This window comes from Patella vulgata, chromosome 1 (genome assembly GCF_932274485.2).
Source record: "Patella vulgata chromosome 1, xgPatVulg1.2, whole genome shotgun sequence".
NCBI classification, from domain to species: Eukaryota; Metazoa; Mollusca; class Gastropoda; family Patellidae; genus Patella; species Patella vulgata.
The window spans coordinates 90594034-90618750 of record NC_065879.2 but is presented as its reverse complement, the minus strand read 5'-3'; the positions used below and the strand labels follow the sequence as shown (position 1 = coordinate 90618750).

At 33.2% G+C, this 24717-nt stretch overlaps 1 protein-coding gene across 2 annotated transcripts in view; it reads left to right on the top strand.

Annotated features, from left to right (window-relative positions):
• Positions 1-24717, top strand: part of LOC126810483 (GTPase IMAP family member 9) — a 93705-nt gene that overhangs the window by 49905 nt on the left and 19083 nt on the right. Inside the window, exon 1 of one of the 2 annotated variants that reach the window (XM_050535575.2) lies at positions 24291-24401. The exons of the other annotated variant lie outside the window; for it this stretch is intronic. Within the exon in view, the coding sequence (XP_050391532.1) occupies positions 24374-24401 (28 nt within the window). The 5' untranslated portion in view covers positions 24291-24373. Of the gene's footprint in view, positions 1-24290; positions 24402-24717 lie in introns of those variants that run through there. 2 annotated transcript variants of the gene reach the window in all.

Here is a 24717-nt window from a genome sequence, read left to right as displayed (position 1 = left end):
ATTAAATGAGAAAGGCGATAGGAGGCGGTAGGACTGATATAACGGATCACAACGCTCAGTTTATATTTGATATACAATTAATGAGTCCAGGTAAGTCTTAATTCGTATTTATCAAGTGGCAAAGTCGAAACAATGAATATTACAAGATTTGCGTGAACCTACATCTTTGATCAGGCCGAAATACAAACGATAATTACCTAATCAGCGTCCTTAATCCCGTCAGCACCCCTTTGTGATCCTATGTCTGTGAATCTTTCAGACGGTATTCAAAATGAGGGTAAATTTAAAAATTATGAGAATTGCAATATTGAAGTTGTAAATAGGTTTAAATATCTTGACGTACTACTAAATTGTAATGGTAAATATCTAATTACACAAAAACCCATTGCTGAACGGGGTCGGGAAGCTCTCTTCTCAGTCTCGAAAGTTTGTGATGGAAATTAATTTAATATTATACCTAAGCTTTGAATTTTGGATTCTTTTATCTCTTGTATTCTATTTACGGCGTTGAAGTTTGGCGCTTTCATTTGGGACACGATATAGAACAAATAAAAATTTAAGATACCTTAAGAAAATCCTAGATACAACCACGACTTCCCACATGGTCTATTATGAATAATGTTTCTTCCAGGATTTGAAAACAAAAATGATGGCAATTGGAAACGAAAAAAAAATCACCGTGGGAGCACCAATCTCTGGATTCCAAGTATAACGAACCAACTTTATTGGTGTGCTGCGAACAGAGTCGAAGAGGCTTCGTCGCAATTGCTTCCACATCCAGAAGTACCACCACGAAACCATTTCGTTTCGTAAAAGCACACAATTAGTTATCTCTTGACTTGATAGATGTTCGTAGCACCGTCCGTACCAATTTTACACCCATCCTGTTGTCTTCGTAGACAGCGAATTATTGTATCGGTTTATTGCTGGCTTATTACGAATTATTCTGATCAAAAGAACATGGAGAATATGGCTACAATGATTGTCTTTGTTATGGTATTATGAAACTAATTCTAAATTGGACCTTAAAGATACATTAGTTAAGAGTTTTATAAAGAGTTAGCCATTCTTGCTATAATAATTCAAAAAATAGATGATAAAAAAAAGAAAATGTTGAAGATTTCAAATTACTTTGTTCTGAACGGAATTGTCACTGTTTGAAGTTTGGACTAGAAATAGGCATCAATTTTGTCTGCACCGTCTATGAGAATTGGCGATCGTTTGATTAACGGACGTTAACTCCACCCACATATTCTCGATTATCAAGTAACATGCTCAATGGCTATGGTAGCCTCGCTTGGCAGGCCTTTCATCACCATTTTCCGGTAGTAACATCAGCTACTAACGGTAAACGTTAGCTTGGTCTGCCATTAATTGATTTAATTTTAAATGGACTACTGTATAAATCCAAGTCGTATCCAAGCCATCGGAGGGTCTACAGAGTTGAATTTGAACTAATCGTGTAAAAAAAGGTCTAATTAATAATTTCTATAACATCTGAAGACTAAATACAGACTTGCAATAGGCAGATTTAGCTCTTGCATAATGTATGTTTAAATTGAATTACAAAACAAATTATTCCGTAATTAATTGTTTTATTTAATTAGGGAATTAAGGAATCAGCCAGGGGTCAATGAATACCCCCCCCCCCAACGGCTGTATACATGTAATTAAGGAATAAACATTCCGAATGCATTCGGTCAATTTGGCGTCACTGGTGTCTAGGGGAAACAAGCGTGATTTCGATAATTTGCAAAGTCATTTGTAACGGGGTTCTATATGGCTGTTATTGATTAATTCCGTAAACTGCATAAAGTAACCACTGGCTACAAGTACCGAAAATTTCGTCTGATGACTTTATGTGCTCTTTAACTAACACATGGCGCCTTTACGGTTAATGTCGACAAAAGATCCGGCTAGCCGAATACAGCGTTCCGAGCGTAAGGAAGGTCACTTTATCTGATAAACAGACGACTTTCACTGGTTTATTTACTTTTTGGCATAGAATTCATATATATGAAAATGGCATTAAATCTAGATCATTTCACCCTCTACATGAAGGGTCTATATACAAGGTTCTAACTACAATTAATATAAACAATTATCATATTTCAGGTAAATATTCAGTTCACTCTTTGGAGCGGTAACAAAAATAAACAGACCCCGAGTAATTAATACGAAGATGACGGCAGTGTGAAGTTGAATCGTTTTTTGTTATTCGTTATTCACCAATAACGAATAACGAAGAACGAGATGACTTGCCCCGTTATTGGCGAATAACGAGGTACAAGCTACCTCGTTATTCGTTATTTAACTTTCTATTCGGGATTCCAATATGCAGCTAGTCAGGACTAGAATGATGGATGCCAAGTATCCCCCAGTAGTATAAAACACAGCAAAACGACCTCTAGACGAAAAACAATCCACATTGTTATTCAAGCAGCGAATAACGAGCTGTTTGTTATTCAAGTGGTGAATAACGAATAACGATTAACGAGTTGTTTGTTATTCATTTTTCACCTCGTTTTTCGGGATTCACTTATAAGGTGTTCATGTATCTTTAATGAAAATATTTCAGGATCTAATTCTAAACGATCATTAGACAACAATAGAATAATGGATTGCAAAGTATCCCCTAGCAGTAGACGTACAGTCGGTAAATAAACCAGATTGTTATTCAAGCGGTGAATAACGAATAACGAACTGTTTGTTATTCGTTATTTACCTCGATATTCGGGATTCACATATGAAGGTGTTCATGTATCTTTAATGAGGATATTTTAGGATTTAATTCTAAATGGTCACTAGACAACAATAGAATAATGGATTTCAAATTTTCCCCTAGCAGTAGAAAACATATTAAATGACGTATAGTCGGTAAATAGACCAGATTGTTATTCAAGCGGTGAATAACGAGCTGTTTGTTATTCGTTATTCACCTCGTTATTCGGGATTCAAATATGAAGGTGTTCATGTATCTTTAATGAGGATATTTAAGGATTTAATTCTAAACGATCACTAGACAACAGCAGAATAATGGATTGCAAAGTATCCCCTAGCAGTAGAAAACATATTAAATGACGTATAGTCGCTAAATAAACCAGATTGTTATTCAAGTGGTGAATAACGAATAACGGGCTGTTTGTTATTCGTTTTTCACCTCGTTATTCGGGATTCACATATGAAGGTGTTCATGTATCTTTAATAAATATATTTCAGGATTTAATTCTAAACGATCATTAGACAACAATAGAATAATGGATTGCAAAATATCCCCTAGCAGTAAAAAATATATTTAATGACGTATAGTCGGTAAATAAACCAGATAGTTATTCAAGCGGTGAATAACGAATAACGAACTGTTTGTTATTCATTATTCACCTCGTTATTCGGGATTCACATATGAAGGTGTTTATGTATCTTTAATGAAGATATTTCAGGATTTAATTCTAAACCATCATTAGACAACAATAGAACAATGGATTGCAAAGTATCCCCTAGCAGTAGAAAACATATTAAATGAAGTATAGTCGGTAAATAAACCAGATTGTTATTCAAGCGGTGAATAACGAATAACGAGCTGTTTGTTATTCGTTTTTCACCTCGTTATTCGTTATTCACATATATTTAATGAAAATATTTCAGGATTTAATTCTAAACGATCACTAGACAACGGCAGAATAATGGATTGCAAAGTATCCCCTAGCAGTAAAAAAACATATTAAATAATAATAATAATAATAATAATAAAAACTTTATTTAATGAGGCAACGTATTTAGTTTGCAAAAAAAAAACCTAATCTTCCATAGGTCCCTCCTAAACTACAAAGACATATATACATGTAATATCAGGATAAATTTAAAATCATTAGAAATGCAATAGCATTTTAAAGTGGGAAGTTTGATAAGTCACTCCCAAACTACAAAACATATACATTATACAAGTAGAATATAGGAAGAACACTTTAATTACACACAAAATAAAATAGAATGCAGTTGCAAGTTAAAAATAATAAGTATGTCATCAGTTGAATATTATGGTTCCTTCAGTGTGCAAAATAAATGAGTTTTCAGTTTAATCTTAAAATTTTCAACATTTTTACACATCTTTATATCAAAAGGCAGATTGTTCCATAAAAGACATGCAGAATAATGAAAAGTACGTTTCATGGATTCCGTTTTGCATTTTTGAAGAAAAAGAGATTTACTGGTCTGTGAACGGAGCAAGATATCCGTTTTGGAAACAAGAGATTTTTCAATAAAATAGAAATTTAGATAAAGTGGAGTATTAAATGTAATGATTTTGAATGATAAGACAATTTTATTGTAAAGAATCCTCTGTGTAAGGGTAAGCCAACCGAGTTTAGTAAATAAAGAGGTGGACGGAGTTTCAATCGGTGCATCAAGAATAGCTCTTGCTGCCCTCTTTTGTAATTTTAAAAGAATGTCTAATCTACTTTTGGTAGCATTTCCCCAAATAATAGAGCATTAATCAAATATTGGTAGTATGTAACTGTTATAAAACAACATTCTTGTCTCGTAAGGTAAATGATCTTTTATCTTATTTAGGAGAAATATTTTTGATGCAAGTTTTTTAGACATATCTGCTATCTGTGCTTCCCAATTAAGGTCTTGGTCAATTTGAATTCCAAGTAATTTTGCGGTAGTAACCGTCTCAATTTTCTCACCATGGAGTGATAAAGTTAGATTTTTCTGATTTCTTTTGTGTTTTGTTGAAATCAGCATTGATTTTGTTTTCGAAGGATTGATTACCATCCCATTGTTTTCACACCATTTAGCAACCAAATAGAGATCATTTTGGAGATTTTTGGCGATGGATAAAATATCTTTGTGTGAACAATGCAGGGTACTGTCATCAGCAAACAAATCTATCTGACTTGATTCAATATTGAGTGGGAGATCATTTATAAAAATTAGGAATAGGAGAGGACCCAGGATCGAACCTTGTGGAACCCCGCATTTGACTGTAGTAATTGAGGAGGTAATTGATCCTAAACATACTTTTTGCTTCCGTGAGTCAAGATATGATTCAATCAAAATTTGTGAATTATTATCAAATCGATAAAGATGTAGTTTTTCAATAATAAGCTTATGATCAATGAGATCAAATGCTTTGCTAAAATCAAGATACACTATACCACTCATCGCACCATTATCGATAGCATCAAGCCAATTATCTGTCATTCGGATCAGTGCAGTAGCACATGAATGATTTGATCTAAATCCAGATTGGTAAGCATAAAGAACATTGAAGGTTTCCAAATAAGTTTGAATTTGAGTGCTCAAGTGCCTTTCGAATATTTTTGAAATTGTGGGGAGAATTGAGATTGGCCTATAATTGTTCGGATCATCTTTAGCTCCCTTCTTATGTATAGGAATAATTTTAGCCAGTTTAAGGGCACTGGGGAACATGTTTTGAGAAATACAAAGATTAATGATATATGTCAAACTGCTACAAATTGTATACGCAGACAATTTTAAAATTTTGGGTCCAATACCATCACACCCAATGGCTTTGTTACTATTTAAACTCAATAAATGTTTTAATACCTCTGGGGTAGTAATACAATTAATAGAAAAGTTGTTATTTGGGGGAATCTTATCATTTACGTAATCTGATATCTTTCGTTTGCACTCTTGAGAAAGTGGTGTATAGGGGGGCTTAATGTCATCAGTTAAATTAGTGAAGTAATCATTCATCACATTAGCAATAGCATTTAGATCATTAACTGTTGTTTTTCCATATTTAATACTATTGGGATAAGGGCAATTATTGGGTTTATTCTGTATGTCACTAAAATATCTCCATATGTTTTTAGATTGCTCTTCATTTTCCATAGAGTCCTTGATAAAGTTTTTTTGGCTTTATTAATGAGATTTTTGGTTTTATTTCTCCATATTCTATAGTCGTCACACCTCTTGGAGGCTTTAAAGAAGTCCCTGAACTTTCGGGCTTTATTTATTTCCTCATTAAACCACTTCGGTTGATAGTATCTTTTTACTCTTTTTCGCTTTTGCGGAGCATGGCAGTCTAAAATACCTATAAAAAGGTTATACCAAGTATCAAGGGCAGAATTGGGGTCATCAATTGACTCGACTAGTTCAAATGGAATTTTAGCAAGATCATTAATAAAATTAGAATCATCAAAGTTTTTGTAATTTCGGTATAGAATTTCCAAGTGGTTGTGTTTTGTGATTTTTCTCTTGCAGTCACTAATACCATATTGAGGAACTTTAATTTCAACAATATTATCCGGTGTGTTTGTATATAGATGGTCAATGGCAGTAGAAGAATTTTTAAAACAGCGTGTAGGGGCAGTAATTAATTGATGTAATCCCTGCATATTGATTATGTTTTCCCATCGTTTTGGAACAGTAGTTGAATAATCTATATTAAAATCTCCTATTACATAAATAGATTGACCAGTATTTATGGAATTTAAACTAGTTTCAAAATCATCAAACCAACCTGTACACGAAGAAGGTGGTCTATATACAAGACATAATAAAAATGATTTTTCATATTCTGGATGGAGTTCAATCCAAATGGATTCGATATTTTGATGTTCATAATCAAGTTTTCTTGAATATTTTAGATCTGAATTTACATATAAGATAAGGCCTCCGCCACTTTTGCTCATTCGATCTTTTCTGATCAGATCATAACCAAAGATATTAATAAATTTATCGTCAATTTCAGAATGTAAAAACGTTTCAGAAAAGCCCATGACATTAAAATTTTCATTATCGTGCAAAATTAAATCCCTTACTTCATCAATTTTACCGTAAAGTCTATTTATATTTAAATGACCTATTTTAAAACCTTTACGTTTGGTTGAAAATAAAGTGGAAACAGAGGGATAATTGATGGATTGTAATGAATCGAGGGTTACATCAGAGTCAATAAACTGACTGCTGAGGTCGCCTTTATGCATCGTTGGATCATTACTTTTATGATCTTCAAAAATCAGACTATTATTATCAGTACCAACAGGATTATCGAAGGAAGTTTCAGTATCATTAGTAGTGCTATTACTTGAAAGAGTTACATTAGTGAAACAGTGGAAGTTATCAATCAATGGTTCAATAGAATAATCAAAAATATTAGTGGTGTTGGTCATATATTGCATAAAATTATTATAATCAATTAAATCAGAATCATACGTAGATTTTCCGGCTTCAAAAACATTGCCTTTATCCTAGTACCTATCTGTACAATATTGCCTATGAAATGCTTTACAATAATTCGCTTTATGACCCTCAATATTACACCGGTAACATGTAACCTTGGTACCAATTTTACACGTGTCTTTTGTATGACCCGAAATACCACAGAAGAAACAGGGTTTAATGAAACTATTGTTAATGTCTAGTCTTTCCTTGATAATGTCTACATATTCTTCATAAATATGTAGTAGTGCAGATGTACCTCTGTCAGACAAGTGAATATTGTCTTTCCAAATATGTCTGTAGTCAGATTTTATTGAATCAAACACTCGAATTAGATTTACTGCCTTTTGAACACAAAACTCACAAAGGACATTGTTATAAAATTGAATGTTATGATCGATATTTTGTCCTGCCTGGTCATGTCTTGGTGTAGCCTCACAGATGAAAATATGTGCATTTGGCCTTTTCTTTCTAATAGTGTCCACTGTTCTTTTCAGGTCATATGTAATATCAGATAAGGACCGTAGCGCTGATACGTCATTCCCTCCAGCCTGAATGATAATTTTGTCATACATGCTGAGATCCATGCGCTGTAGATTTTTGACAATGTTGAAAATCTTGGCACCACTAATTGACAGCACTTTAACATTTGATTTTAGCCCATTTAATTTAACTCTTTGTAAAATGGAACTGCCGATAAGAAGAATGTTTTTCTGGGATTGGGTTTCATTTGACAATTTATCTCCAATTACAATCGGTGGTTCTTTGGGTTTACTGGTGTCAATGACCTTTAGTCCATCCTGTCTCTCTTCAGTTAAGGTTCTAGTTGTTAGTGGCGTATCTGTACTGGCACGTGTCTTTGATGTTGATGGGGTCGTGTGGGTGGTAGTTTCTGTTGTAACATTCTTATCATCGTGGGAATGGAGATTTATAATGGATACATTGTTGTCTGAAGTATTATCTCTTGTACTAACCGGTTTGTCTTCACTAGTATTTTGTTGTTGATTTACTGCTGGTGTCTCATTTGATATGATTTTGATAGTGTCTGTGTTGATTTCCTGACTGGTTAGCATTACCGGGTCTGTTTGAGTTGCACTGTCAACGTAACTGATTTTATGGTTGAGGGCCTCTTGAAGTTGAAACACTTGGCTATCAAGATCTCTTATTTTCTCAAACAGGCAGTCTAGGTCAGAGTTCGTTACATGTACATTTTGTGATTGATAAGGTGTAGAATAAATTGGAGGAATGAAATCAAGTGAACTATTTTCCACAGGGAGTGGTATGATTACATTTCTAGATGTACTATGGCTGTATTCAGAATTAACATCAAATAAATCTACTATATCTTCCTTTGAGGTATTTTCAATACTGTTCACATCTCCTGCGAATTTATCCAGAAGATTTGGAAAAACAGATGTAATCCATGCTATGCAGGCCCCTCCTTGAATATGTACCATATCCGTTGTTGGGTATAGATAAATCTTGAGTTTTTTGCCACCCATTTCAGTAGTTAGAACAAAACCATGATGAGATTTTGGAAAACTGTCTTTCGAATAGTGTAAATGCAACAGTTTTTCCATTATGTTAAAATATGAGTGTTGAATATATTGTACTGTAACACTGCAGCATTTATCTGTGTAGTCACTAAGTGTGAAATACTCATTGTTATTGACATCAATTGGTGTTGGTTCACAATTTGAACTTACTTGAGAGGATTGGTTTTCAAATGAATTTACTTCCATCTTCGTATATTTTAAGTATGTTTTGTATATTATTCACATAAATTAGCAGATTGTAATATCCATATAAACGAAGCAATAGCTTACCGTATTTTATTATCCATATAGTATTAAGTATTCACGGCTCTATTTAAGAATTGTCACTATATTTATGAATCCAAAATTCTAAAATTAAGATTAAGGTAATCCACAGAATTTCACGAAAATCCAAATAAACATGTATAATAATCTTATCTTAACATTACAAGAAGGAATGGCACTTTGTTGGTTAGTATTTTTGAAGTACAGCACAATTTCTCCAGAGCTATTTTATTCCTGGCTGGTACTGGCGGCCATAGATGAAGTATAGTCGGTAAATAAACCAGATTGTTATTCAAGCGGTGAATAACGAATAACGAGCTGTTTGTTATTCGTTTTTCACCTCGTTATTCGGGATTCACATATAAGGTGTTCGTGTACCTTTAATGAAGATATTTCAGAATTAAATTCTAAACGATCACTAGACAACAGCAGAATAATGGATTGCAAAGTATCCCCTAGCAGTAGAAAACATATTAAACGACGTATAGTCGGATAATAAACCAGATTGTTATTCAAGCAGCGAATAACGAATAACGAGATGTTTGTTATTCGTTATTCACCTCGTTATTCGGGATTCACATATGAAGGTGTTCATGTATCTTTAATGAGGATATTTCAGGATTTAATTCTAAACGGTCACTAGACAACAATAGAATAATGAATTGCAAAATATCCCCTAGCAGTAGAAAAAATATTAAATGACGTATAGTCGGTAAATAGACCAGATTGTTATTCAATAGACAACAATAGAATAATGGATTGCAAAGTATCCCCTAGCAGTAGAAAACATATTAAATGACGTATAGTCGGTAAATAGATCAGATTGTTATTCAAGCGGTGAATAACGAATAACGAGCTGTTTGTTATTCGTTATTCACCTCGTTATTTGGGATTCACATATGAAGGTGTTCATGTATCTTTAATGAAGATATTTCAGGATTTAATTCTAAACGATCACTAGACAACAGCAGAATAATGGATTGCAAAGTATCCCCTACCAGTAGAAAACATATTAAACGACGTATAGTCGGTAAATAAACCAGATTGTTATTCAAGTGCTGAATAACGGATAACGAATAACGGGCTGTTTGTTATTCGTTATTCACCTCGTTATTCGGGATTCACATATGAAGGTGTTCGTGTATCTTTAATGAGGATATTTCAGGATTTAATTCTAAACGATCAGTAGACAACGAATAACGTGGTGGATAACCTTGTTATTGGTGAATAACGAATAACGAAAAACGATCCAACTTCACACTGCCAAGATGACTACATTTATCACATCTGTTAACAGATTCATACCATCACACTTGAATAAAACCGTTCGTTCAATTTAAATCTTTCATCACATTAAAAATTGTTCCAAATTCGAACAGTTTCGGCAAAATAAAAGCTGCCACCAACTTAAAAATAAATCAAAATAAATAAATTAAAATCACCAAATCTGTAAAAACCCACAAAAACAAATGAAAGAAAATAATTAATTTATTAAAATGAATTAAATAACTAAAAAAAAAATATTAATAAAAATATGCGTAACGACCCATTTGTGTCAATTTCTAAATTATAATTTTTTTTTTTTTTTTTTTTTAAATTATAAATAATTTTCTAAATTATAAATATTTTTTTCTAAATTATAAATATTTTTTTCTAAATTATAAAATTTTTTTTTAAAATCATAAATAATTTTCTAAATTATAAATAATTTTCTAAATTATAAACAATGTTCTAAATTATAAATTATTTTCAAAATTATAAATAATTTTCAAAATTATAAATAATTTTCAAAATTATAAATAATTTTCTAAATTATAAATTATTTTCTAAATTATAAATTATAAATTATCTTCTAAATTATAAATAATTTTCTAAATTATAAATAATTTTCTAAACTATAAATAATTTTCTAAATTTTAAATTATTTTCTAAATTATAAATTATTTTCTAAATTATCAATAATTTACTAAATTATCAATAATTTACTAAATTATCAATAATTTACTAAATTATCAATAATTTACTAAATTATCAATAATTGTAAGTAATTAACTAAATTATAAATAATTAACTATAATATAAATAATTAACTATAATATAAATAATATAAATAATTAAATAATTAACTAATTATATAAAAAACTAAATTATGAAATTATAAATGATTAAAAGTATTATGAGCAAATGATGAACTTAATCATGAGCAAATAATGAGAGAGAGAGAGAGAAATGGGGATTAACGTCCACTCGACACAAACTACGTCATTTCGGGACTAACATATGGTTTAATTTTATTTACATAATTCGTTTGCGCGTAGGAGACTTTAGCAGTGGGAGGAAACCAAAGAACCCGGAGAAAACCCACGAGGATGGACAGGCGACGCTACTCCTTGTCACGTACAACCGGGGATTCGAAACCAGCAAATAATGAACTGAATTACAAATAATGAACATTCTTAATAGAATGGAACATCATCTTTGACAGACATTTCTATTAAGGTCTTTCTCAGAAAGAAAAATACATGGTTTTGTTTAATTGTCTACATGTTTCGCTCCATACTATTCTGCAGTGAATATTCGCTTGGCCACTACAACCACTGAGAGGTATGACATCGGTACGGCTTAATGAGCTTGCGATATTGACATTTTTCCATTTGCAAATTAAATTCTAGAACATTTGAAGTGTTTGAAGTATATACAGCGTAAATGAGTAAAATGCACCATTCTGCCCGGACCAGTTAACGAGCCACAGAGTCAATGATGGCGGATCCGTGATTTAGCCTGTAGAAGACACATTTTAACTTTTAAAGGTCAGTCATCTAAGACAGACGTACAGATTGATTTCTGTTGAGCTTTTCAATACATATACTAAGAATAACGTGACGTAATTAAGAATAATAATACAGGAATAATGAAGTAGTGGCTGTGTCGAACTATATATCGGTGGCACTAACAAGGGAACCCAATTCATGAAAAGATCCCACTGGGTGAGAGCCTTGATATTTGCAGTAAATTCGGGTTCAAAATATACCGTTTGTAACGATGTCGTACTCGGATCCCATAAAAATGAGATTGGATGAACAACATTATATTGAGAAATCTAAATTAAACATTTCCAAATCATTATAATATTATGCTATATACAAATACTTTATTATTATTACATTATTCTACAATGAGACCAAGTAAGCGGTTTAGCTCCCAAACTCGTGCATTGACAGTCTAATAACTAGTAACTGCCTACCTCGTCCAAATTTAAATCCCACGGTCGCGTAGCTAGAACGATATTTCCACCAAGTCAATGCACATGAAAATGCGGAGTATGCGATATACAGAATGGATTTACGAGCTTAGCGACTTTTCGTTGTAGTTTAAAGATGACTTCCAGCGTATAAACTGTGTGATTTGATGATATAATTTATGTATTACAATATATATTTTTGTTAATTGATTGTGGAATGGGATTGACAATGGCGCTCTAGACCTGGACCAGGGCTGCCGACAACCAGTATCGCAGCGCAATTTGCGATACATATTTTGTCCGTTGCTAATCAAAAATTAAAATCTAACGTTTTTGATTCGCAGTAACTGCGAATCAATAATATGCCTGTCATTTTGGATATTGACACAAAGATTTATCCACATTTCTCAACACTTTCAACGCGTATAAAATATCAAATAAATTTTATAAACAAAACGGAATTCTCCGTGTGACATTTTCTTCTCGAACTACCCAGACTCAATTCATGATACTATATAATACAGGGACATAACTCTATGAATCGGGACTATTAAACCGGAAATAGGGAATCAAGTAGTACCACTAACGTTGCGAGACATGTCAATTTCGAGTAATTATATCAGTATTCAATTTGAAAAAAAATAAATTCAGTGTATCCCCCACGTATTGTAAATAAAATATAAAAAATAAATACGTGTAAACGTATTGTAAAGTGAGAAATCAAAGTAAGAATTCCCGTAAACTATTATTGTTTATATCGCGTGCGTCTAGTTAATCGAGATTATTCGTAAAATACCGCGTGCTTCCGATTGAACAAAAATAACACACAATAAAAAGCAGACGAAATTGTTTTCTAACGAAGAAATAAGAAGCCACTGCCAAGAATTGGCTTCAGACATAAGGCCTAACAAAAGTCTACATTCATTCAAAAATGTTCACAGCTAGCTGTAGAAGTGCTAACATTCTAAAAAAATCTTAAGAATGAAATCTAATCATTTGCTATCAATTAAAATTAAAATAATCTTGTTATTTAGGTGTTTTATGTTGATTTGAAACTGAAAAACTGCTAATCAATTTTTAAATTTGCTAATCAAATTTGGCAAAATTGGACTTTTTGATTAGCAGTGCTGCTAATCATCTGTGAAAAATTACCGACAGCCCTGACCTGGACCACAACCACCTCACCCACGGCCGACCCTATTCACAATTTCCAGATCCGCTGATACTGCATGGTAGAGTGGTTGCCATAGGCGTACGGGCTAGATGATTATGAAAAAGTGCCCAAAAGATTTCGGGTTACAGACAACGGCGTCCGCCCCCCTCCCCCTCACCACCACCCAAATAAACTTTGAGGAAGGCAAACGCTTTTTCCTTTCGCAAATCATGATAGTGGGAAGCTTGCATTAAGACGGTTGGTTGTATTAACATCATCTATTTCTATCGTTACACTTCACTGATCTCCATGAATAAAATGAATAGGCAGGGCTTTCATGCTCCATAACGCTGTCACATGTGTAAAAATCAAATAGATACTTGCGTAACTTCCTTGTTGAATGAGAATTCCTATAATAAATATAGCATAATATAATACAAAGAAGACGATGTTTGAAATTGTATACGCATGTAGAGTGGCTCCAGAAAAAAAGTTTTAATCCCTGGTCAATTCAGTACAAATTCGTGGTATTCAATTAAGAAAAGTATAATTAGTTTTCTGTTAGATTTCCGGCAATTTATTTAGTGAACTTCAAGAGATAATAATTTTTGTTTTCACACCACCCGTCTTCCCGAAAAGTCAGCTTCACCCCCCAAGTACCCCTCCGTTTTCTATCTGTTGATCTGGAGCCTAACGGTTGTGATAACACTGGGAGACTACACACCCAGTTGATTAAAAAGCAGAAAGGGAAGCTGACAGGGGATATGTTCAGAATACTTTACATCGATACTTTATTGTAAATTGACAGCTGAAATGAATTCCAAACCCCATCCTCAATCCATCACGTTTTTAACAAGGAGTAGATTTTAAAAAATATATATTTTAATACATAAATTATATCATCAAACCACACAGTTTATACGCGGGAAGCCATCTTAAAACTACAAAGAAAAGTCGCTAAGCTCGTAAATCCATTCTGTATATCGCATACTCTGCATTTTCATGTGCATTGACTTGGTGGAAATATCGTACTAGCTACGCGACCGTGGGATTTAAATTTGGACGAGGTAGGTAGTTACTAGTTATTTGACTGTCAATGAGTTTTGGGAGGGGGTTGGGGCACATTCCTAAGGAGCTAAACCACTAACTCAAATTTATCCATTATATTCACAATTACAAATATAAATTAGAGTTCACTTTTCGTTCAGTTCAATTAATACTGATGTTGTTATCTTACTGTCAAAATATGTAATCAAGCTATAAACTATTTAAGACACAATGAACAGTTATCAATACTCAATGGATATAATGGATTCGAGCGCGATTTGCAATAAATAAAAGTAAAAATACACCAGAAGACAATGCGGGAGTAATTAAAAATTAGGATTCACAAACTTCAAGATAATAATTTAAACGACTTCTGTTTAGTTTAGACGGTTTGCGTATTTCACAGAACATAATCTATTAGACAATACAATTAATGTTTCAAAAATTGAATATAAATACATGCAGAAGCTGAGGAGGTTTACCAAAGCAGAGTACGAGAACTGGAAGCAAAATCTGGTAAACGACTAACGAAACTGGAATCAAGGGAGCCGATTTGAAAGGAGACCGAAGAAGATGATGGTATTCTGGGAACGTTCGCTAAAGGTATACAAAGTACAACAGACAAAATTTCATCGGCATATACCACGCAGTAATAAGTTCCTTGCTTTCTGGCCCAAATCAGTACGTTCCTATTGTTACTGGACGGTTGAATGTATAATACGGATGTTTTTGGACTGATAAAGTATCAAACTGTATGGATCTAAATGTATATATTTGAATTTACGGGTCATAATTAATGGATAATTATATCCATAGTAAAATATATATAGTAAAATATATATATATTTAGTATCATCGATCATAAAGTACAGTCTCTGGTTTAATAAAATCTTACATAGCATGTAGAAGCATCAACCATAAGAATAATCAAATTAAATGGCCATAATACGAAAATTATTGTAAAAGCAAGAAGTCTTAAGCCAGTTAACATCCAAAACAAGCCAAAAGTTCGGCGGGTGTTCCCCGCCGAATGAACACATATTCTAACTGATGAAACTTTATGTATAGTTGATAGTCAGTTTGATTGCTCGATACCTTTGAAAAAGATAAATATTAATTGCACATTTATCTTTGTCAAAAGTATCGAGCAATTAAAAGATAAATGTGCAATTAATATTTATCTTTTTCAAAAGTATCGAGCAATCAATTAATTCCACATTTATCTTTTTCAAAGGTATCGAGCAATCAAACTGACTATCAACTATACATAAAGTTTCATCAGTTAGAATGAAAGTTATCATGTTCAAAAGGATCGACCAATGAAATTGCTTAGCTGTGCTTAGCTTTAGCGGTAAATGTTTAGTATTGAACTCAGTCAAGACATTCACCTACATCAAGTTTTAACATTCTACCTCATTTAAAGGACAATATTGGTCCCAGTCATTATCATATATGTGATAGAACTGGTTAAACACGTTCCAAATATTATTTTATCACATAGATCATTGCTACGATAGAGGCGTAATCAATGCTTCAACAATCGGAAGTGACGAACGCATTAGGAAAACACGAATTATCCCTCTATATAACGGACTGAAGTGACGAGTGATAACAGATACTTGGGCGAATTTCTGCTCACTATTAAATCACATATTTGGTCATAGTTGCTGTTATCCATCATGAGCCCCGAAACAAAAGAAAGAAATAGTCTAGTCAAAATACGCCAATATGGTGGTCAATATTCTCCTCCGGAAAAAGTTTTTCGAGGGAATTCATCGCATTTTGAGGCGTAAATTGTCACGTCGATAACTCCCCAAAACACTAGGTGGATTTCAGTGGATTTTAGGTCATCTACAAGTTGGTACCAACCAACCTTCTAATGAAATTTGTTATGCTTCTTCCAGTATTATGACTAGTTTCTTTAGGAACTGTCTCAGGTCGGACGATGTCCGCAGACATGGTTCGCTGGATTTCATAGACATAATATAACAATGCAGCTATATAGTTACTTCACTTTTCGACATAGCAACAATAGAAAATCAAGCTATGAAATACTCATATGATATTTACCACGATTGTTTTAGGATAATAATACCTAGCAACAATATAAATAGCCATAAAATATTTAATACGATTGTTTTGGGATAATAATACCTAGCAACAATATAAATAGTCATAAAATATTCGTAGCGTGCTTTGTATTCGTATTACACATGCAATCAACATCATCTTGTATTTTCTTTTGTAGATGTAAAATTAACTTTCTTTCAAACAAAATATTTAAATCATTAATTTATGCGACTGAAATTTTTAAAAGGGTACATGTAAATATATATCATGACGGTGAATGGAAGTTATAAATTACAATCAAATGGCTGTCAAATTATCATCCATGTACATTAATAGCTTATCGCTAAAATTAAATCATGCCGAAGATAGTGAAACGTTTTGGGATTTTAACGCAACAGTTTAATCATGCTGAATGCTGTGAAATTTAAGAGCTAAATTTACCAATTGCGGATCTTTCATTTGGCCTGAAATGTTATATAAATCATTTATGAGACATTTATTTACATACCAAGCCCATAATCAACTCTCAACAGATTTATGATCAATCCTGTCAGAATGAAGTAATTTGAATGACATTTCAACGTATTCTCTTTTTATTATCTATTTGTTTAACTATTATTGCGAAAACTGCCAGCTCTTTATCTAAATCTTACGTAATGTATCTGTATCTTTAACTTTGACTATATCAATAATACATGATTCACCATGTAACAGATACTTGCACATGTATTTAGTTAATTGTATTATTCGTTGGGTAAGAGCGGGGATGAGTGGCCGATTGGTTAACGCATGTACTTGAGATCATAAGTTCTGTCATTGAGTCAAGTGGCGTGGTTTCAATTTCCCGCTTATACCTACCAGTGAATAGGGTCACCGTCTAACCTCGTGGCTTTTCTCCTGGTCCAATTTATATCTTTCTCTCTCGCTCTCAAATGTTTTGAGTTTAAAATGGCGGACAATTATTTTCCATTTCTTGTGCTTATTATATTAAAAAAATATATGGGCCATTATCAAACTTGTTAGAAAATGCAAATCACAAATGACCAAATATCAAATATGGTTAATTGTGTTTTTATATATTTATTTGATCAAGTATAGTTCAAATTGTCAGCTCTGAATAAATTTAGAACAATTTTACAAAATTAAAATTTTTTGCCAGCTTTAACCGGTCACCAGTTAGAAATATGAAATTTCCCGTAAGGATTAATAATTTTGTTGAAAATATGTGAATATTCCGTAAAACCATTTCTAATGATTGGTCATTCAAGCTTACTTAAGCATGTTTTCCTCAATTGGGCTACTTTTTTTTTTAAAAAAAAGAAGGTACGTTTAGTTACCTAGTTTATACTTAGATGAATTAGTATGCATTATTTTCTAATTTGTATCTGTATGTGTACTCAGACGATATTGAGGCATCAATAAATAGTAGAAGAACTGAACATATGGACTTCTAATTATTTTTACTTATTGTTTATTCGCAGTGTTACATAAAGGACTATCATATTAAAGTAAAGACACAGTTGTTGCAGGGTTGACATAAAGGTATCTTTTTTTGAAAGAAACTGGAAATATTCTGTCAAAAATATATTTTCACAAATTACGTCACATGAGTACTGACTGGCACTAGCATCAAATTTTCAGACAAACGTGATATCAAATGTATGTTAATTGTGAGATGTTACTAGATTGACTTTATAGGAAGTACATGCTGTCCTGAATCAAAATTATTTACAAATTGAAACAACATAATGACATTATTTTAACACTATTGTATTAGCTTTAAGTTCCAAATTATAGAACTGTAAATAATTCATAAAATGCTAAACAATAACATTGCTGAAATTAACAAAATATATTGCGCTTCAAATAAATGATAATAACAAACGAATAACTTTCGAAATAAAAGCAAAAGTCAACATTAGCAAATTGCTTAGGGGTTTTCTCTTTATACTATACTATGACCATCACTAGTTTAACATATCATCTTGTAAGATGTGGAGAAAGTATGTTCTACAAAATTTTATCATGTGGTGTTTTTCACCACAAGATTACCTTCGCAACACTTTGCTTGATTGATCATTTATACATATACACATAAAGGGTATCCCTATCAGTTTCGAAAATATTTTAAAATTTCATTTCATATATTATCGTTGCTCAATAAATGTTCGGTTTGTGTACAACTGAGTCATAACGTACATTACGATTAAAATCCCTTATTTATAAAAACGTGAAAAGCGGGCCTATATTTGCAGTTACCAAGCTTCAGTGTGCTCAAATAAATGTACTTACTAGTTCTTTCCTCACGAACGTCTTGAGTGTCCCATATCTCTTATTCGGAATAATTGAAATTTTGACAAAGCGACGTAATACCGATAGGGAAAACAATATGTACGGTCAATGTGAACTTGTTACTTTCGTATCAAGATAGAAGTGCAATTTGTCTGTAATCAATGACAAATATTAATTTCTATGAACGATTCATACACCATGATGGCATATCAGTGCACTTATTTAATTCTTAAGCTATCCCCCTGAGATGACTAAATGAAGTCAAGCTTCCAGAATATCGCATTTATGGTATTCTCGAACAATGATTAACTCAATGATTAGCCTAATCAATGTGTATAAAATGTTAATGTTCAGGAAATGGGAGATTAAATCTCAGATTAGCGCTAATCCAGTTTCAAAAAAATAATAGGGGACTTAAAGTCTGAATAAGGCACCCACAATGGATGTCTAAACGGAGGATGTGTACGTAGATGGGAATATCAGTAAATAGAACACCAGTAACATACGGATACACCGACATTGAAAGTTACTTATGCGGAACCATTTTCTGTATGTGGGCATAGATTGGATTGAAAAGAAAAGAAATATGCAGAAGGATTGTTTCTACGTACACGGTAAACATTAAATGGAATACTTCAGCCATTTTGAGATACATGTATGATAATGTTGTGCCTATATATGGTTACATGCGCAATCCAATATTAATTATCCAATAAAACTAAACGCCTACAGTCACCATTAAAACATGAACAGGTGTTTAATATCCTAATTTCGGCACCAACCTAGTGTAGCAGAACCCAAGTATTAGAATTTTTTTACGGGCGTTGAAGGTAATATCTTGATATCTTGTGGAAAGAGTGCCCGAGAAGATATTTTTGAAGCAATATATTATGTTTTTTGTGTAAAATAATATCTGGATAAGGGGGTCTGAAAATAAATTTTTGAATTTTTTTTTCTGTGTGTAATATCTTGTGGAACTCTTGTGGTAAAACCATTACAGACCAAAAACACTTTATCAAAATTATTTTAAATCGAAAATCTTGTACAATGCAGTAGCGCACATGGGGATAAGAGAGTCTGAGAAGAAAGTTTTGAAAAACTATTTGTGGAAAACTCTTGTGGTGACCAATTACACACAAAAGCCCCCCAAAGCTTGCCGTGAATAATTAAGTGGATCTATAATTCCGATAACATTTTCGTATTCATACAAACAAACGTCTTTGATTTTCTTACGCTAGTAAAAACAATTATTGATTTTCTTGCCAACTTGATGCGCACATTCGATTTGTAGTTCATTATTATCGCTATGAAGAAGAGCTCTCACCAAACTAAGCATAAATTGAAAATAAATTGACGCCTAATATACACGTGGATCAACTATATTCCCATAAAGATCTATTCTTTCTGATGATACCTAAATATTTCTTTGATAAGAAATACCTGGATCAAATACGTCGGGGTATGGAGCATAAATGTTAGGTAAATGTGCCTCTCTGGACTAATGAAGACGTCAGTGTGCTATGAGAGATTGGTGCGATACATATAGAGTACCAATTCAGGTAAAATGCGCACTCTGGAGTTCTACAGTGGCAAATGAACATGCGACAACACACTTCTTGAGGAACATGTTGAAAATGGTTTGAGTTAATTAAAATGAAAAACATAATATGTGTTCAAATTCAAATATTTGATATGACAAAAAAGAATCAAATTGCTTACAGTAACCATTAATTGTCCTTACTGTAGCAAAACCAGACCCCCCCCCCCACACACACACACACACATATAATTGTATATGATGGAATTATAACTGTGTAATTGTTGCTGTAGGAAACGTAAAACATGGGGTGATTTGTTACTGTAGTAATTATCAACTATTTCAATCATTAGGGAAATCCAATTTAAGAATTTATATTATCAAATGTCACACAATGTGTCCATCGAGTAACCAAATTCGCCGTTACATACGGACTGTTACAGGACTGACATTACAGACACTAAATTCTTGAACAAATAATGAATTCTCCCGCTAGGCTGTTAATTTCTTTTATCTAGGCAAGATAAATCTAATTTATATTGCTGAGAACAATACCCGGAATATATAAAGATGCTGGAAAGATGCTTTTAAAAATACTCATTGATTTTAATTACTAAATCTTATTTTGTTCTGAAAAAAATATTTGATCTAAACAGATCAACTGTCTGTTGTCATTTAACATAGAAGGCGGGGAAACTAGGACAGGAGATTACATCATACGTCAACAAAGTGATCCTTTATTATTTTATGACTTAATACTCTGTTACGGGACAGAAACCCTTTAAAAACAAAGTGGAATAAAACGTATTCATACCCATTACAAAAATGCGTAATTGTTTTTAAACAAGAGTTTACATTTATATTAATTCATTCAAGTTGTTTTTGATAAACATACTGCATGAATGATATTCGAAATATATGAAAAAAAATCAAAAACAAACACTTAAATTGTAAAAAAAAAATGCAAAGAGACATAATTTTTTTTTTTTTTAAGCACTAAATCAAATATTTTGGGATTAATTATTATGCATGTTTTAATATAAGCAAATACATTATAATATATCCAGTGGATGTTTAAAGCTGTGTGTTTTTCAGCTAGTTTTAATACTAATGCAGAAAGACAGGAATTTCTACCAATTTTGATAATAACCCATATTTGTTTGAGTTAAAGGTAAATGAAAAGGGGTTTAACATCCGACTGGGCTAATGGAGATCGACATACTTGTGTTCTATGAGGGAAACTGTCTACGGTCTAATCTTATATCGAATTTCAACTGCCAAGGATTATTTTACGTCCCATTCGAACGAGTATACGTTGTCCAATGCCCTATGTCCTGCATTAATGTTAAGGGGGAACCACAGTGAACTCTCTCGGTCAAAAATATGGCTATCGAACGCGTGTGGTTTCCCTGTAGGGCATTCGTTACCCTTTGAAGGGTGAATTGTCACGTTAATAAATCCCCAAGCCCTAGGTGGATTTCGGTGGTTTTTAGTATGATATACAGGGAAAGGCGCTCATCAAATTGGTACCGAAAAACCGACAAAAGGAATTGTGGTGCGTCTTTCAGTATTTTGACTAGACTAAAACTGTGTGTGTGCTGTAATACAGTTATATACAGAAACATTGTTGATGCTGAAAATGTCATAATTGCTTTATACCTTATCATTCAAGAAACAAAGGGAATAGAGAAATGGGGATTAACGTCCAGTCGATCCAAACTAGGTCATTTCGGTAGCGTAGGAGTCTGTTATAGTGGGAAGAAACCGGGGGACCCACCTGGTAAAAGCAAAACAGTCGAACCTATTCCCTGTCACGTACGAGTTTGGCATCGAAACGACGCTGCTTGACTCAATGACAGATCTTGATTTGTAAAACGCACTCGTTGACCCCCCTCCCTTGCCCCGCGAGCCCCAACGTCTAATATGACAAAAAAAATTCTACCCAGTGCCCTCTCTAGCCTTATCGAGATGGGACTAGCTGTAATAGTGCTCTATCTGAATAATCTCAACATCCATTTATTAAATCACCTAAAAAAAAAATAAGAATAAACCCGTCAAAATCATTGCAAGTACACCGAAACTTTTCATTGGTCCATCAATTTCAGCATGATTTAGCTCCTTCGTATCTTACAGAACTTGGGAACAAATCGACCACTGAGTTCAGAGAATAAACTATCACTTGTTATACCATCAACAAAATAAAAGTCATTTGGTGATAAAGCGTTTAGTGTATATGGTCCCATTTTGTGCTGTTGACTTTCCAGCTCTGATAAAGAGTCCGGAATCTACTGCCAAGTTTCGATATGCACCTTGGATGGATTAAGCGCTCTATAAATGCACATTATTATTATAAACCCTCTATTTCTTATAAAAGTGATACCTTTCACCATTATGCCAGCGTAAAGAAAACAACAAGATTACGACAATTAGAAGACCCTCAAATGCATTTTCCTGCAATTTCAGTCCTTGCCTGCAGCAACTTGAAAGTCTTCCAGTACAGCCCATCTAAGCCCCAATCAACCAATCAATCTATCAGGCTGATGTCTTTGAATTCACATGACCCGAGAAAGGTATCACTGATGATGCCTGGTGATACAATTGATGACAGAGAGAGTCATTTCGGGACTAACAAATGGGTCATTTTTATTTCAATAATTCGCTTGCGCTTAGGGGTCTTTAGAAGTGGGAGGAAACCGGAGGACCCGGAGAAAACACACGAGTTTGGACAGTCGACCGTACTCGAAACCACGCCAGTTGACTCAATGACAGACCTTATGATGCAACGCGCGCTAACCATTCGCCCCCCCCCCCCCAAAAAAAAAATGATGCTAGGATAAGCTGTCGCTCCTAGAATGAATGAAAGGCTATTCCATAAGGTTACATACGAAACTGTATAATACACTGATTTTATCCAGTATTCAATCTAAAGATGTTTTTGATTCCCGAAATATTAATTACACAAATAATGATAAATGCGCGAAAACTGTCGCACAAAGCAGAGTGTCTATTCAACATCTTTATTATTTGTTTTCGCTTCACGTTCTGGACGAAGTATATGCCCGGATTTAAGGAGTTAAATCTTTAATAGATATTAATACGTGTATAACTAATGATGCGAGAGAATTGGCAAGTGGGGTTCATCTAGGATTACTGAATTTCGCGAGTAAGTATGATATTTTAAATAACATTGTTTTGTCTGATAGCTCAAACGGTAATATTCATATTCTTGTCAATGCAATCATTGATGTTTTTAGCGATATAACCGTTTCTTTATTTGAAAAAAAAAATTGAAACCAACTAGTATGCCATTCCTGCTAGAAAAAAAGATAATAACTGGTTCTACAGCGATTGCAAATTATCCGAAATAAATCTGATTAAAGCAGAAATATTCATTCTAAAAAATATATATATATATTAATCTTAAAAAGAGTTTCCAATAAAGGTGTGAGCTAGATATAGATTTTGTTATCTATGTATATTTAATACCAAAATCCACAAAGATAATTTTTCAATGAACTTTTATTGCAAGAAGCTTTGATAGGTCGGATGAGAATTAATACGAATGCAGTATCTGATAAATCAAGATCGCCTAATTGACGTTTTAACGCGCACACCAATTCTGATTTGTTTATCACATGGCGGAGACAATTAGTAATTTTCTATTTTCCTTGCTTTCTCTTATCTCCTGACAGTGAATTCCTTTTATGAATACCGTAGCAACCAACGATCCCTTTGTTAGGGCACTCACAGGTCGTACTTGTATTTTTTTTTTAAAATCAGTTCTTTTTGAAAGGGAGACTGGTATATATTTTGGCTACAAAAAACTTTTTGCTTCGCCTGTTATCAAGTTCAGAGTTCATATGCGAAGTTTTGCACACAAAATATTTAGGGCGGTAAGTGTCCCTTTAAACCATTCCCGTTATGTAGCTTATTAGATGCCTTTATAGACCAGCGTCGAGTCATATCTAGTAGTGTTGTCGACTGTGCAGAACACGATTGAATACTATTATCTACACACCGAGATGGCCACAAAGTTAACAAGCACAGACGGTAAGATTTTTAGTAATATTCTTCTCGTACCCATTAGCCCAGTCGGTGCAGAAAAGTATGACGTTGAACCCCTGTTTATTTATTGAAATTCGGTATTTACCAATACCTAATAGGACTTACAACGAGTAGGTGCCTGTTAACATTTTCTAATGTCCTCTATAGTCGCTCGTCCTATATTTAATAAAGCGGCATATCAACTGTTATTTGTATCTTGTCCTTCTAGACATTTACCGCATGAGGTATTGCCTTTATTAAAATAATATTGGGTTGTTTATTTGCTCGTTTTATTTAATTATGCTATAGAGAATAATATAAT